Here is an 18,016-nt window from a genome sequence, read left to right as displayed (position 1 = left end):
CATCCAGAAGGACGGTCGTCCACATGTGGACGGTCGTCGAGACGCTCATCCAGAAGGACGCTCGTCCAGAAGATCGTAGAGAAGTGGAGGCTCGTCCATAAAATTGGACGCTCCTCCAGAAAATTTGTACAAAACCATATTGCATAAATAACCACTTGTATTGTTGTAGAAAACCAATTCAATAAATAACCGAATAAAGTTGTCCATAAAGTTAAACACTTTTAATTTTCACGAAATGAACTTCATATAAAACTTATAACTTAACGAACATTACATAAGCACTTAATGCAACAACAAATTGATGAACATAAGTTAAGTAGTTCACAAATTTTTCTAAATAACACATCCATGTGACCACGCACAATATTCGACAACAAACAACAACGATAAATCTTAAATACAGTCAACGAAATTATGAAAGTTTTAACATAGGCCATTTATATTGTTCTTCTTTCATCCAGTGCCTTGAGGTTTGTGAAGAGGTGGAATCAATTTCGATAGAATGTCATCAACGGAGCGTGTTGGAGGCTTGTTGGTATCAATTGGTATTGATAGACGTACTAGGTCATCAGTTGGGCCCCCAATATCACTTCCAAAAACCTGCACAATCCGAGAGTATCATTTAAAGTCATAGAAAAGTTTACAACATATGTAATAGTACAATAGAAAATTGTTCACCAAAATCTTTACCTTGACAATATTCCTCAGAGTTATGTTAAGATAGTATGTTTCACGTATTGGTGAAAAAATTGAAACCTGTAGAAATATTATTGGTGGAATCCATATTTTTATGTGGGAATATAAGGTCAATAGCTAAGTGTTTATGAAAATGAAATATACTTACATCTTGTAGGATTATCACACTTCCAACTTTTAAGTGTATGCCTATTTCAGGATGATCAATGGCCTTGTGGTGAACACTTGCTTTTACAGTCCCTTTTGGATCCTGTTAAGAAAGAGGTTCATTTATCAGAATTATATTTGAAGCTGGTCGTCAAAGTAAATATACATCAACCTACCCGAATTGTTATTTTCATGTCACCCAATCCGTTATGTTCACAAGCTTTAACAATACATCGCAACAACGATAACTTACAAGTTCCTCTCAATGAATCAAGGGTTGAGATATGCTCAACCTCATGTTTAATCAACAATCCTGCACATGAAATAACTATTTCGATAATCTTCCTAAAATAGAAAATTACAAAAAATCTATGAACATCAACTCCCAATTAGGTTTTTACCGTGGATGTCAATGAATTTTTCAGCCCATAACCATGCATTGCAAGTGAAGTCACGATCAAAACTAGCTTTAGCTATGTCACTCAAAAATTCTTGTGTTGGAATGTTTTCATTCACTTGTCGGTTAAGCATAGCTGCCTCAATGACACCAGCAGGGCCCGGGATGACAGTGTCATTAGAATTGCAACGACGAATAAAACTATCAAGATCACTTTCATCAATATCAAGTTCTTCCCATGGCTCCATTGCTCTCGGTTGCTGTTCACACAAAAAAAATGTACAAAAAATATGAAGTTCACATAACTAGAACGATGTATTCCCTAAATCGTATGAAGTGTGCATGAGAAAAACACAAAATTTCAGAGGATGTATGCAGCAAAAGTAACCCAAACAATGGGGGAAATTTCAAAATCGGGGGGACAATAACGAAGGTCGGTGTTGTTCTTCTCAAAATTAAAAAAATTAAGAGGATGTGGCAATAAGCAAATATAATCCAGAACCAAACAATTAATTGGGGGTGACGAAAATGAAGCATTAAAATTGGGCATACCAGCAAGGAAGCGCAGATATTGTGCCGTTGCAGTGAAATGTTTCGTATTCCTATCCAACCAGAGGTTTTAATAAGACAATTCTGCAATTACATAAATGCCCTTAAGAAACATTAAATGTGATTGCTTGTCATAGAAGTCATGCAATCACTGTCTATTTAATGTCTCTGCCAAAACTTAATGACCCACACACTTTTCTGGTTTTATGATTGAAATAAAAGGTAGAGACAATGTTGTTCCCAACAAAATGAAGTTGAAACCCAACCATAAACCCTAATATTGGTAGCAGACGAGATGACCGAATGGGGAGAGCTGAGACTCATTTATTGAAGTGCATTAATCTCAACAACCATTGCAGTTTTATTGAATAGGTAAGTTATTACAACTTTCCATTCAAAGTAAGAAACATTTACAGCTGGCCAGAAGGTTGTTCACTGCCTTTATTGTTGGGAAATGATCTTTGTCATCTTCTTTGTGTTTGTCATATTGTTCTTAGTGTCATCTTTGAATTTATACCCCCTTTGAATGCATACACATGGTACAATGGTGTGTAATGTTCGGTGTGACAGAAAGCATTGCATAGTGGACGTTTGAAAAGATTTAACGTTACAGTAAATGGTTGTATCCTCATTGTTACGTGGTTATTTGTTAAACTGGTTATGGACATATAGAAAAGTACTAACTACCATTAATGAAGGACGATATTAATTAGTCCAATAATGAACAATAAAAGGTTAACTGAATGAATGTGCTTAAACAAAGTCCATGGACATTATACATGCATATTTGGATGATAATGACATTGGTGATCAACATTTAAATACCTTTTTCGATGAAGTTGACATTGATGACCAACATTTATTGCTGCAGTAAGTGGTTATTTGTTCATTGATATGTGAATATTTATTTAAATGGTTATGGACATATAAAAAATTCATTTTCTTCAATATGAAGAACCATACTAATTAGTGTAGTGAGTACTACTCATTTTTTTATTACATAAATGTAGGAAAATCAGGTACATGGATCATACAAATACATGTTTGGATGATATTGAAAATGATGACCAACAAGAAAAACAACAAGAAGAATTAAATGAAGACAATGTTCAACCTCTCTCAATCGCTCCAACAATTGGAATGGTTTTTGAAACTGTTAATGAAGTCAAGTTATTTTATAGACAATATGCAATATCAAAGGGTTTTGGAATTCGTACAAGGAGTTCAAGGAAGAACAACAAGAACGAATTATGTTACTTCATGATGGTGTGTTCTAGGGCTGGAAAATATGTGTCTGCCATTCAAAATCAAATGATTGGACGTCCAACATGTGCTAATGACTGTTCAGCTCGAATGATTGTATCAAAAAGAGATGATAAATGGTACATTTCAGGATTTCATGATGTACATAGTCATGATCTTAGTCCAACAAAGTCCAGATTGTTCCGAGGCAATAAAAGAATGAATCTCAACGTCAAAAGAACTCTGGACTTGAATGCCCAAGCAGGAGTTAGGATTAACAAGAGTTTTCGGTCCTTGGTTTGTGGAAGTGGAGGTTATGAGAACATGGAGTTTGTCGAACACGATGTTAGAAATTATGTGGCCAAACAAAGAAGAGCCTTATCAAAAGATGGTGATGCTAAGACACTCTTAAATCATTTCTCTTCCATGAGAGAATTGAATAAGGATTTTTTTTACGAGATTGATGTGGATGACGACAACCGCATACTTAATGTGTTTTGGGCTGATGCACGAAGTAGGGCAGCTTGTGAGTATTTTGGTGATGTCATTTCTTTTGACACAACATACTTAACGAATAAGTACGACATGCCATTTGCTCCTTTCGTTGGTGTTAACCATCATGGCCAATCTATATTGTTAGGTTGTGGTTTGTTATGTTCAGAGGACACAAATTCATTTGTTTGGCTATTTAATTCATGGCTTCGATGCATGTCCAATAGACCACCTGAAGGAATTGTTACGGATCAGTGCAAAGCAATGAAGAAAGCCATTTCTTTAGTGTTTCCTAACACTCGTCATAGGTGGTGCTTATGGCATATAATGAAAAAAATACCTGACAAGTTACAGAGTTATGCAGCTTACAAAGATATGAAGCGCCAACTTAAGGAAGTTGTGTACAATTCTGATTCAGTTGAAAATTTTGTTTATGGATGGGAGAGGATGGTAACAACCTTTTCACTTCACAAGAATGAATGGCTTTGTTCACTTTACGAAGAACGTCACATGTGGGTTCCTTGTTACTTGAGAAACAGTTTTTGGGCTGGCATGTCAACAACTCAAAGAAGCGAGAGCATGAATGCATTCTTTGATGGATATATTAACTCACGCACTACTCTTCAAGAATTTGTTAAACAATATGACAATGCACTACAACACAAGACAGAAAAAGAGACCCAAGCTGACTTCACATCATTAAACACAACTCTTCCATGCGGTTCACAATCACTCATAGAGCGCCAATTCCAAAAGCATTACACACATGCTAAGTTTGCAGAAATACAGTTAGAATTTAGAGGTAAAATTAATTGTTTCGTTGATGGCGTTGTGGTACAAGATAATTCGTCACTGTACAAGGTGATGGAGGACTTCATTCATAATGAAATAAGGGAAGAAAGGGCATTCATGGTTACATTTCACCGAGACACAATGGATGTTAATTGCAGTTGTTTGCTTTTTGAGTTCAGGGGCATTATATGTAGACATTGTGTTTGTGTTTTGGCCCAAGAGCGAGTGATACAGGTTCCTGCTAAGTACATACTCAGAAGATGGTGTAAAAGTGTCCGCAGAAAGCACACATATATTAGAGCAACATACAACAACAACGAAAAGGACCCACATATTGAACGGTATGATAACTTAATGAAGACTTTTGGAAATATTGCTGAGATTGCTTGTGACTCAGTACACATGACACAATTATTGGTTGACAACCTTAGTTCATTTGTAAAGAAGCATGACCTACAAATTTCATCTTCACCATACGTCGACAACAATAGCCACATACAAGAAGAACACCTGTGTGATAGTAACATAGGCCATGATGTAGACACCACTACAAACACTGCTCAAATCCAAAGCCCCAAAAGTGTGAAGCGAAAGGGTCGACCTAAGACAAGAAGGTTGAAGTCAACAACTGAGACAATCAAAAGAAAGAAACCATCAACAAAAGGCACTAATCAAACATCCAATGCTATTGGTGTAAGTAATTATGTTATTAATTTTTACTGTGTTTAGTTGCAATAATCATTTCGTTATGTAAAAATTTCCAAACTAATGCAAGTTAAACTAACTTCATATCGACTACTCATAAAGGAAACAATTACGGACGTACCATATACAACATTGAGAAACAACAGTGATGTCACAGTCAACACACATTACACAACATCCAACTCAATTGGACCGGTAAGATTCAATTCTGATTTTATAATTTATTGATTTCACATTTAGTAAGTCCTGCATATATTTAGATGGCATTTTATACTCTTGTTCTGTCATGCAGGTATCAGGTGTGCAATCCACTGGGTTCATGTCACTGCTGACATCATTACACAATGACATGCAAAACACACAGTCGTCCACAACTAATATTGACAATGTATTTTGAAATACAATATTCACATTTAGGATTCAATTCCTGACATGTATGTTGTTACATTTTTTTGGTGATGTCATCTGAAATATGTGGTGAACAACATATTTACAATCATTGGACACAAATGTTCTATTTATACTTTTCTAGTGATATCGATTTGCAGTATTCTGCTCTTGTACAAAATGTCTGACACAAATAACCATAAAATTGTATGTCAATAACCACTTACTGAACCAAATAATCAAACCAGTTAAAATGATCAAATAACTATTCTGCCAAATACCACTCCATTTGACCATATCACGCGATGCACAATAACTACTTAATCAAACCTTAATATCAAACGCACTGAAATGAGGTTGATCAATTTATTGTTGAACCAAATTTGTGTGAGGACCAACCACAAGTTTTCAATCAAATAACCACTAACTGCTGCAAAAAGGCTGACCATTTAAAATGACCAAATTATTATTCTGCATAATACCATTCCTGGTACCAAAATATTGGGAACCACATTAACTTCTTACTCAACTGTTGCTATCAAATCAGTTGAAATCAGTGATATCATTTTATTCTTGTACGCAATATCTGTTACAACCAACCACAAATTTTCAAACAAATAACCACTTACTGCAGCAAAAAATCTACAATATTGACTACAAAACTGTTTGAGTTATTGCTTATCTCTAATGAAGCACATGGTTAATTCAATTGCCCTTATCAACAAAAATAACAGAAAAAGTTACGTATTCCCAAATCAAATTCAATCAACCAGGAAAAATAACATCTCAATAACAATTACAAATGCTTCATATATTCAACCTCTATTCATCAAAAAATACAAAGTTTACATAATTCAAAATGACATTTCAGTTTGGTAACAATATTTATCATTCCAACCTAATATTGTAAAATAAACAACTTCATAAACTATACAATGCGCCTATGATTTTTCCTATCTAATCTTGTCCAAGGGGTTTTCAGAAGAACACTTCTAACACGCTTCCTAGGTTGAGCTTTTAAACGCCTGTACATGTCAGATTTTTCATTATCCATCTCTGCATGACCTAAAACATCACCATCATTTTCAATGAAACCTTTTCCAACAGCAGGTGTAACATCAAAAACATTCTCAGAATTGGACTTATCCACACGATCACCTTCAATCTCTGACTCTTTCTTTGAATTTGCCTTCCCAATAGATGATACTTGTACCTCATAATGTTCCTGTGAACTACTTGTCCCAAATTCATGAACTAACATGTCACACTTTTTATTCGAATTTGAATTCGTAACATCATCAAACTGTTGCCGCTTTTGTGCAACAACCATTGCCAGGTTGTCAACCATTTTCTCCAGCTTGCCAATGGATGCCTCTTGGTCAACAATGATAGCAACCAAAGCTTCATTTTCTGCCACAATATCAGCCATAGATCGCCTTTGGAAGTTCTCCTTCAATCCAGCATTGTGATGACCATCTAAGCCTTCTTTGACTATTTCAGTACACATCTCTTCATTGCTTACATATATCTCGGTAATCACCTATACAAAACAAAATAACCACAATAAAGATATTAAAATCAATACAAATTAAAAAACATCCAATTGGTATAACACATATTAATTTAATCTCACTTCATTACACAGAAAGGCTTTCTCAAGTTCTGCTTCACCAACTTTAACATGTATCCAATGAAGGATTCTAGGTAAACAAGTATTTGTTTTAGCCAACTTCTTCTGACCGTACAAAACATGTTCCATTGTCCAGATCTGTTACATACAAACTTCAATTTCAGAAAAGTAACAATTGTAAGTTATAACACAATAACTTCTGTAACTAACATCAAAATATACCTGTAATGCAAATACACAACCAACCACATGACAGTGTGATCTGTTTTGTCTCTTTCCCACACACAGTGCAACATCACACAAACTAGAAACCAAATACTCATAAATAACACGCCCCCAATTATATTTTCCAATACAGGATAAATCATCTAATAATTCAAATAAACCTAAGGGAACTTTTCCACCTCTATTTGGGAAGAAAAACTCACTCAACCCTAACAATAAATATAATCTACAAACATCACTTACTTCATCCCCTTTTATATGCTTTTGAATTTCTTCATAAACATTATGAACACTTACATCAATTGTGTCAAACAATCTCCTAGTATGACAATCAACTTTGTCTTTAAACAACTTAAACATCTCTCCATTAACCCTAACCCCTAAACCTAAACAAAGGTCTAACTTGGTGAATGGAATAAAGACAGACCTAACTTCAAAACCGCCCCTCCTCTCTGACCATCTACTACACAATTCTAAAAGTAGTGTCCTACTCATTTTGGCATCCACATCAATGGACAATAGCCATGCAAAAGGAGTTGTTTGTATCAATGTCTTTTGCACATCTGTTAATAATGTGTTCACATGTGCCAAGTATTTTGTCCTGCATGAATGTCGTACATAAACCTATACATCAAAGTATACAATTGAATAAGTCAGACAAAGCATTTCACCAAATTAAATTTAAAAACATAATAAATCATCATGTCTATTCAAACCTGTTTCTCCATAATGACTCTTCCAACTATCTCTATGGTTTGTACTGAATGTCCATAAAATAAACAAGTTAGACTTTAAGCCATAAAACATAGAAAATTAAAAATCATGTCTGTCATTCATCAAATATCGTTTCAACCTACCAATTTATTAACCTAATTATATCAAACATTCTACAAAAAGACAAGATAAAAAATAATGATTGTGTGGATAGTAGGAAAGCATTAAATACTCTGTGGAAGGGAATACATACATTTGTCATACGGTAATCATGCAATCTTCAAGTTCACGAACATTTGTAAAATCTAACTCCTGCATCAATTGTCATAGGGTAATACATGCAAAACAATTAATTTCGTAAGAGCTGATTCCACAAGGACACTAGAAACAGAAAAAATGGAGAAACAAACTTTTGGTGTTAATCAAGCACTTAGCTCTATGAAAGAATAACCTATATTTAAATTCATAAATTAGATGAAACTATTCTCTACATAAAATCCAAGGAGTTATAAATAACAGTGGCCAAACACCATATACAAACCACAAACAACATAATCACGCAATATGTCTAGGGGCAAACAAGGCACAATGCAAAATGCTAATACAACTGACCAAGAAAGGGCAACCTAGTAGTGATAGAAATAAAATATATGTGATGGATTCCAAACCAAATTTATCACTGAGTAAAAAACAGTGGATTCAGGTAAATAACATATACAATACATAAATTAAAAATAAAATGGTGCCAGAAGCAAATGTATGAAAAATTCAGGACACCTTAAACTGATGTTCAACTCTCATGACAATATTTCCCTTTTTCTAACTCAAAAAAAATTTCATCAAACAGATAATGAAGGAACACAGAGGGAGCCAATGCAGCATGGACAGGGAGTTTTCGGACTATAACAAAAACGGGAATCATTTCAATCAGTTCATGGGAAGTAGCTCCAGCATTGGCGCGAAGACAGTTAGAAACGTTTGCGTTGCATTTCGTGCTGCTGCTGAGCATAATAACCGTGCTGGGTAGTTGCCATTTCTTGTAATCATCTCACACTTTATCCATTTATTGCAATATTCCCTTTTGCAAATAAGCAAACCAAGCCCAAAAACACTAAGGACAGTAAATAATCCTACAGGTTTGCCCAATCCAGAATTTTATCTCTCACGACATTTCCCCCTTTAGTCTAGGGTTTCCGATAAAATACCAAAAATAAAAACAAAGATAGACAAATTTTGAGAAAAGAACAAAGGAACAACAGTATCATACTTTATATTATTCAAACGGTACAAAGGGGAGAAATAAGAAAGGGGACAAACCTTCCGCGCTCCACATCGATGACGTCCGGTACGAACTTTGCCTTCGGCTACACCTTCGCTGGTACAATCTTTTCCTATCACGTACAGCCTCCGATGGCAGCAATGGAGTAGGGTTTGTGTTTTCTCCCTCGATCTCTCTGGTTCTCTCGTTATCTCTCGTTCTCTCTCAATCCTAACCCTAGCTCGAAATTTCGAAATTTGAAATCTCACACACGATCCTAAGCCAGCAAGTTAACTCGAGCGTTTCGAAATTTGAAATCCCACACAGATCCTAAGCCACACAGTGAAACGCAACGTTTCATTTAACTTTTTTACCTGCCAACTCAGCACCAGCCCATAATGTCAAATGACCAAGCTATCCTTCATGATGTTGACAGTTTCCGGGGCCCACCGCGTGTCAAATGAATGTTATTTGGTTTAACCGTGTCAAAGAATCATTTTTGTATTACATTTTATGAATAAATTCATTTATATATATTAAAATGAAATTATCGTACTAATGTTTTAAATGTTATCCTTCCGTCATTATTTGAATATGAATTTATGTATAACAATACGAATGAGTGGGTAAACAGGTTGGTTCACACTTAATTATAAGTTTTTTTTCAAAATTAAAAAAAATTATAACTTTTTTATTCAAATAAATAAATTTCATTCTAAAATGATGTTAAACTCCAAAGACAATTCAAAATAAAAAAAAATATCATACAATCCAAGCGCGATAAAAAAAACAAGCACAAAAAGTGAACAAATAAGGTTTTAATATTGATAATTTTTGTATCACTTGTTCATTTATAATATTTGAGTCTTGAATAGATAAATTTATAATATTTCTCTCTCTTGAAACCTAATTTTTTTTATCCTCATCTACATAGTATAATAAAAAAATACTAATTAATAATATTGAAACATAAAATGATAAATAATTAAATTAAATTAGGTAGGTTGATGAGTCAACCCAGATGAGCCAGGTTCTAAATGAGCTAACCAGCATAAAAAAAATTACATTTTTTTCAAATCCAACTCAACTCAAACCCATGATAAACTGGGTTGGGTTGACTCGCATATTACAATCCATTTGACAACACTTATTATCTTGTTAATTGCTTAATCTTTTTAAATAAATTTGAGCTAACTCGAGAAATATAAAAATGTAAAACAGGTATTGAAACTTCAATTTGTGTGGTCAACAAGAGTCAATAACAGATATTGAAGTAAAGATATTATGAAGAAAATAGATCTCAACCTAACTCTGCATTACCTCCACTCCAATTTTCACAATCCTTTCTTCTCATGTAAGATATAAGTACTTCGGTTTTCTTTATTTAATAAAGCAAGCCACCGAAATAGACTTGTTCACCAAAGTTGGTAGAAATTTCGTTAAAGTAAAGGAAAAAAGAAAATAAAGCAAAGTTGATATTCCACATGTTACCAAACCCACGTTGTGCTGTCGGAAATAGTCAACAGCAATTGCTTCCCCGCCACATTCCTTTATTGAAGTAAATGCTTCCAATTTTCACAATATTCACTCATTATCTTTTGTCAGTCCTTCATTCACGTAACTTAGCTGCACTTCCCATTTTCTCAATCCTTTCTTCTCCTCAATTTTGCCACTTCCTTTCCAACCATGCCTGTCCTTGAAACACTTGGTGGTGCTCTTTTTGGTGCTGTTCTTCAGGTGTTATTTGACAAGCTGGATTCTCATCAAGTTTTGCACTACTTTCGAGGGAGAAATCTCGACGAGAAGCTACTGAAGAAGTTGAAGAGGAATTTGATGGACATCAATGCTGTGATAGATGATGCAGAACAAAAGCAGTTCAGTAATTCATTGGTCAAAGAATGGGTTGATGAGGTTAGAGACGTCTTGTATGATGCAGAAGATCTGCTGGAGCAAATAGACTATGAATTCTCCAAGACTATGTTGAAAGCTGAATTCCAGACCAGTTCTAGCAAGGTCCACAGTTTTGAATCCAAGATCATAGCACTCATAGATGATCTAGAATATCTTTTGAACCAAAAGATTGTTAAAAATCTCAAAGTTTACAGTGGCGATAGATCTGGGTTTGGTAATAAGGTGTCGGAGAAAAAAGTTGAATCAACGTCGTTGGTGGCTGAAGAGGTTATTTATGGCAGAGATAAGGACAAAGAAATTATCTTTAGCTGGCTGACATCTGACACTAATGATAATAAGCTGTCAATACTTTCTATTGTGGGTATGGGTGGGATGGGTAAGACCACACTTGCTCAACATGTATACAATGATCCAAAGACAGAGGAAGCTAACTTTGATGAAAAAGCTTGGGTTTGCGTTTCTGATGCATTTGATGCTTTGAGAGTATCCAAAACAATTATTGGAGCTTTCACTAACTCAATATATGGCAGTGGAGACCTAGAAATGGTTCATGGAAAATTGAAAACATGGTTGCCCGGAAAGAAGTTTCTTCTTGTTCTGGATGATGTTTGGAACGAAGACCGAAACCAATGGAAAGCATTACAAACGCCTCTTACGTTTGGAGCTAAAGGAAGTAAAATTTTAGTCACAACACGCAGTCACAAAGTTGCTTCTATCATGCAGTCAACCTACATACTCCAACTAAAGCAATTAGATGAAGATCACAGCTGGGAAACTTTTGCTAAACATGCATTCCAAGATGAAAACTCTAAGTTGAATTCGGAGTTAAAGGAGATTGGCATGAAGATAGTTGAAAAGTGCCAAGGATTGCCTCTGGCCCTTGAAACAATAGGATGTCTTTTACAGTCAAAGTCATCTGTTTCAGAGTGGGAAGGTGTATTGACAAGCGAGATATGGGACTTACCAATAGAAGATAGTAAAATCGTCCCTACTTTGTTGCTGAGCTATTACCATCTTCCTTCTCATCTCAAGAGATGTTTCGCTTATTGTGCAATATTCCCCAAAGACTATAGGTTTGACAAGGAGAGTTTAATTCTCTTATGGATGGCTCAAAATTTTCTATATTGCTCTCAACAAAGTAAGTCTCTAGAAGAAGTAGGTGAAAACTACTTCAATGATCTAGTATCAAGGTCATTCTTTAAACAAATAATTGGGAACAAGAAAACATATTTTGTCATGCACGACCTTCTCAATGATTTAGCAAAATATGTTTCAGGTGAAATCTGCTACAGGTTAGGCGTTGATGATGAAAAAAGAGTATCAAGGAAGACCCGTCACTTATCATATGAAAGCGGTCCTATTCAATGTGATACGAGTTTATGTGATGCTAAAGGGTTACGGACATTTATAACCTTGTCCTGCGATCGTAAGATTTCAATAGAAGAGTTAATCTCCAACTGTAAGTTCTTACGAGTCTTATCATTGCATTGGTGTTTTACGGTGCCTGATAGTATAGGCGATCTTATACACCTCCGCTTATTAGACCTTTCAAATTCCAACATAAAGAGACTTCCTGACTCAACCTGTTCACTCTATAACTTGCAAGAGTTGAAGCTAAACGATTGCATGCGTTTGAAGGAGCTGCCCTTGACTTTGCATGAGCTCACCAATTTGCGCCGCCTTGAACTGATGGGAAATACTTTAATAAAGGCTCTACCCCATTTAGGAAAGTTGAAGAATCTTCACGTGTGGATGGGCATGTTTGAGGTTGGCAAAAATAGTGAGTTCAGTATTCGACAATTAGGAGAACTTGATCTTCATGGAAGGCTGTCAATTAAAAGTCTTGAAAATATCGCAAATCCCTACGAGATGAATTTGAAGAATAAAAGACATATTGTGAGGCTGAGTTTACAATGGAATTTGAAGGAGAACAATGCCGATTCAATGAAACAAAGAGAAGTACTTGAGAATTTGCAACCTTCTAGACATTTGAAGTACTTGTCAATCGATGGCTATGGTGGCACACAATTTCCCCGTTGGCTATATGATAATTCTCTATCGAATGTTGTGTCCTTAACCTTGAAGCACTGTAAATATTGCCTACTGTTGCCTTCCCTCGGACTATTGACATTTCTCAAGCACTTGGCAATAGATGGCCTTGATCAAATACTGAGGATAGATGCTGATTTTTACGGGAATAGCTCTTCTGCATTTCCATCCTTAGAAATATTGAGCTTTACTAATATGAAAGAATGGGAAGAATGGCAATGCATGAAGGGTGCTTTTCCATGTCTTCAAAGTCTTTCTCTGATGAATTGTCCCAAGCTGAAAGGAAACTTGCCAGAACAACTTTCTCTTCTAAAGAGACTGTCTATTAGACGTTGTGAACAACTTGGGGCTTCGATTCCCCTGGCAATAGAAATGGAAGGTGTGAAGATGGAGCCATCTTCATTTGATATGATAGGGCCCCTCGTGTCTGATACTCCGCTTGAATTCTTGTATATTGATTTTTGTCCGGGTAGGAATATTCCCATAAACCATTGCTACTATTTCCTTGTAGATTTAAATATCAAGAAATGTTGTGACTCTCTCACGAACTTTTCCTTGGACTTGTTTCCAAAGCTCTCCCACCTTTCGTTAAACAGGTGTCATAACCTACAGATGATATCGCAGGGACACACTCATGGTCATTTGAAGAGTTTGGAAATTAAAAAGTGTCCTCAATTTGAATCATTTCCCAATGATGGATTATTTGCACCTCAGCTAGAGACATTTTCTATCAAAGGATTGGAGAAATTGAAGTCAATGCCTAAATGCATGTCTGCCCTTCTTCCATCTCTTAATCAGCTGTACATACACAGTTGTCCAGTGGTGGAATTGTCCGAGGGATGTTTGCCATCAAATGTAAAAAAAATGTCGCTTCTGCATTGCTCCAAACTTGTGGCCTCCCTAAAGGGGGCTTGGGGAACCAACCATTCCTTAAAAGTCTTGGATATTGGCAATGTGGATGTGGAGTGTTTTCCGGGTGAAGGTTTGCTCCCACTTTCTCTTAGTTATCTAGAGATATCTGATTGTCCAAATCTTAAGAAACTCGACTTCAGGGGACTCTGTCACCTCTCCTCTCTTCAGAATTTGACTCTTCTTGACTGTCCTATACTCCAATACTTGCCAGAGGAGGGTCTGCCCAAATCCATCTCACTACTCGTAATTGAGAATTGTCCGTTGCTCAAATAGCGCTGCAAGAAACAAGAAGGTAAAGACTGGGAAAAGATTGCTCACATTAAAACTATACTGGTTGATATTAATGCCGATGAAAAATAGAAAATACTGGTTCATCATATTGATAGTGTACGAGTATTGATATAAGACAAAGCACACGTTGGAAATTACTAAGTCACCAATTCTCGTATGCCTACATTTTCCTCAGGTGCCAACTCTCCATAATATCTTTGATGCATTTCAAATACATTCTTATTTAGTGCAAATAATTTAGTATCTAGTTTACCACTTTCTTCACACGTCAACTTTTCGTCTTTCCATGCTTATTGTCGATATTCTCTTTTGTAGTTTAATGACAATGCTTATATTTAGGGAACGAGGAACATGGTGAAGGGGGAAAAGTATGAAATTTCTTACGCCAATTTTGTTCTCAGTAGTTGGGAGTGGCCATTGTTTCAATCATCCAGTTGTTGGGTAAAGCTTTTTACTCACCTGCTCTGTTTCCTCCTTCATTGCTCATACTTATATAGCTATAAGAAACTGTCATATACGAATTACTGACAAGTTTCTGATTTGCATTCTTTACATTTTACCGACATACATAACGCAAAACCATCAGATTTTTCTATTAAGAAATTAGTTCTTGGTTTGCAGAAAAATATATTTTAAAATTACTTAAAATTCCTTGAACTTTGCTTTTGCAGACACATTCAATTCAACCAATCCAATTGATAGATGGACATCTGAAGAGAGTAATGCTAACCAATGTACTTACAAGATTCTGAGTTGTAGTTCAGGATACATTCTGAGTCATATATTTAATAAGGAGGTGTGATGGTACAAGATTTTAAAAGTGATTTGGACTTTGGAGATGAAATTTAATCTCTAGTTCACCACTTTCTTCAGGCATCAGCTTTTAATTTTTAAAGTCTTATTATTCTCTTTTGATGTTGGATGACAATGCTTATGTTTAGTAGATCCTTAAAGTCTTCTGATGTGCATAATTGTCATCTAACTTTTGAAAAGTGTTTCTATGGAATTAGATTGAAAGAGTAGCCAATCAGGAGCAGTGTATTCAAGATTTTAAAATTGGTTTGGACATAAGAGATGATTCAATATCCATGTCTTTGTTGGTGTGTAACTGTCCACATCTGGTGAAATTTCAAACAGTTCTAATCTTAAAGCTGACATGTTTTATATTTAAAGCAATTGCAAAAGTTATTATAGGAACAATTTGAAATGTATGAAAAAAGTAGTTGTACTTATGCAGACTTGTAACCTGCATTGGAAGGTACAATGTGAAATGAGGAGGGAGTTCTTCTTCTGAGTAGAGGCGACCAAAGAAGTATATCCTTGTGAGGTGACTATTGTCCTTGTCTCTTGTCCGATGAAGAAAACATTGTCATAGTTTGCTTGGGTGACTACTGGATCTAGAGTGTCTCTCCAAGTTCCAACTCCCTGCGCATGGCACAAATTGCCAGAGACCCATGAAACACCCTCTGCATAATATGGAAAGTAATATTAACTATTATTTATCTTTAGCTTTCATTTTTACTTAAAAATTTAGTTTACATATTTAAGAACAAAATTGACAGTTTTCTAACCCTAAAATTATTCTTTTATAATTGCGTCAAAATCCTTGAAGTTTCTTGAAATTATAATTTGACCCATAAATATTTTCCAATAATTGCAAACTGGTCTTTAATTACTTTTTTAAAACTTGGTCCTTGAATATTTTATAATAATTGTACTTTATTCGCTTGCTAGTTTTAACAATAGCAACTAGGTCTTCAAGTAATTAAGTTAATTTTGTAAACACTTCAAAACTTCAATAAAAATTAATTATTTGATTCTTACTAAACTTCAATATTAGATTTTCAGTATGAAATTATTATAACACAACAGTTAATAATCAAATAAGCAACAGTTTCATATTGTTTAAGAGTTAGAGGCTTAAGGTAATTTAAATATTTATTTCTTTTTTTACTTTTCAAAGCAAACAATACTTAAAATGAAGAGTAATTGACTCCACTAGTAAAAAATCGTATTTTTAACTCCTAGATTACGCTTCGATTTCAAAGAAACCGAAACGTATCAAAACGTGGTGGCAGTTTCGTTATTTTCACCACACTATATGTCTCGATTAGCAAGGAACTGATGCCTAAAAGGCATACTGCCTCGGTTAAATGAACAACCGAAGCATAAACCCTACAACTGTTACACTAAACTCATACCTTTCAGTTAACACCTTTTTGGTTGTAGAGATACTGCCTCGGTTGGGATGGGGAACCGAAGCATATAAGTTTGCCATCCCTGCCAAACCCTTTGCCATCCCTGCCAAACCCTTTGCCATCCCTGCCAAACCCTTTGCCATCCCTTCAAATACCTCTGTCAATAGGCATACTGCCTCGGTTAGGCACAAAACTGAGGCAGTATCTCCTACTAGCAACCTGCACACCTCTGCCAGAGAACGTTTCAAATTAATGAAAAGTCATATAATACTGCCTCGGTTCAGCTTAACCGATGCCATACTTTGTTTATGCTTCGGGTAGTCGGTCAATCGATGCCTATAATGTTAAAATATTTTTAAAATTTAAATTTACTGAGTGCTTTAGGCATCAGTTTCACTGAAAACCGAGGCAATAGAGTTTTTACATAGCCAGATTCACGAAACAATTTTCTTCTCACGCGAACTTTCATCTTCCTCTGTGAATCTCCTCCATTGCTACCACCTGCTCGTCGCGCCTCCCTTGTCGCTTCTCGTCGTGCCTCCGTCGCGCGCTCGCACTTGCTTTGTCGTTCCTTCTTCTTCTTTCTCTTGCGGTCTCCATTTTGTTTTCTATCGTGTTTCTTTCGCTGCGTCAAAAGCCGCGCCGCCATAGTTCATCCACCACCGAAGCCTCCATTGTCTTTGACGAAGTGTTGTCCAAGTTGGGTGGCTCTATCAGTCGCTCGAACTACAAGAGCATTTTCTTCAAGCGCTGCTTCCGCCATCATCCCTGTTGCTCCGCCGCCACTTTGCTGCCTTTGTTGTCGTCTATTGCCGCCGCAGTAAGTTCTTAAAACCCTTTGCATTTTCATTTATCTGTGATTGATATATGGTATTTGTTTGATGTAGTATATGATTTAAATTGGATTAACATTATATGTATTATTTGATGTGTATAAGAAAAGTTAAATAGTTATATATTGATTCAACATTATTTTTGACATTAGAATGTAATTAAATTAGATATAGATTAAAAAACTAGTGATAGAGTAATGTTTTTCATATAGTTAAGATGGATTACTATAGGAGTTAAAAACTGAAATTAAGATAGACTATTATAGGGCAAATGTTAGTTTTGATTCCCTTATTTTAGATATTCACATAATATTAACGTAAGTGAAAACAATTTAAACACTTAAGGCAAAAGAACCTAAAAGCTTATTTAGTAGAAGCTTATTCAGTAGAAGGTAAATTTAAACAATTTAAATCCTTAGACTCTTAATATTCCTTCTATCAAATTTAAGGTATATGTTTGGTGTTAGTAACAAGATGGGGTTCTGATGGACGAGTGACTCCGAGAAGTGACCAAAGGCGCGACGCGGACTCCTCGAAGCTTCTCCTACGAGTGAAGACGCAGCGGAATGGAGAGGGAGCTCTAAATCG

General features: G+C 35.5%; 2 protein-coding genes across 3 annotated transcripts; one reads left to right on the top strand and one right to left on the bottom strand.

Annotated features, from left to right (window-relative positions):
- Positions 1-453: 453 nt before the first annotated feature.
- On the bottom strand, positions 454-7,990 carry LOC124820845 (uncharacterized). The gene is made up of 11 exons (XM_088109632.1): positions 7,979-7,990; positions 7,260-7,886; positions 7,041-7,175; positions 6,621-6,947; positions 6,342-6,536; positions 1,793-1,873; positions 1,245-1,500; positions 1,020-1,156; positions 845-946; positions 691-756; positions 454-600 (listed from the first exon to the last, which is right to left on the bottom strand). Exons 1-11 carry the CDS (start codon positions 7,988-7,990, stop codon positions 454-456), a joined length of 2,085 nt encoding a protein of 694 aa, XP_087965758.1.
- Positions 7,991-10,832: 2,842 nt separating this feature from the next.
- On the top strand, positions 10,833-15,505 carry LOC124822658 (putative disease resistance RPP13-like protein 1). 2 transcript variants are annotated; one of them, XM_047294686.2, is made up of 3 exons: positions 10,833-14,398; positions 14,737-14,838; positions 15,069-15,505. In XM_047294686.2, exon 1 carries the CDS (start codon positions 10,921-10,923, stop codon positions 14,377-14,379), a length of 3,459 nt encoding a protein of 1,152 aa, XP_047150642.2. In that variant the 5' UTR covers positions 10,833-10,920; the 3' UTR covers positions 14,380-14,398; positions 14,737-14,838; positions 15,069-15,505. The 2 variants fall into 2 exon arrangements, with proteins under 2 accessions (XP_047150642.2, XP_087966464.1); XM_088110338.1 differs by having other exon boundaries at positions 10,833-14,572; positions 14,713-14,838.
- The last annotated feature ends 2,511 nt before the right edge of the window (positions 15,506-18,016 follow it).

Source organism: Vigna umbellata, chromosome 3 (genome assembly GCF_029865625.1).
Source record: "Vigna umbellata cultivar VRB3 chromosome 3, Vumbellata_1.0, whole genome shotgun sequence".
NCBI lineage: Eukaryota > Viridiplantae > Streptophyta > Magnoliopsida > Fabales > Fabaceae > Vigna > Vigna umbellata.
The sequence above is the reverse complement of the archived record's forward strand: the minus strand, read 5'-3'. Positions and strand labels throughout refer to the sequence as shown.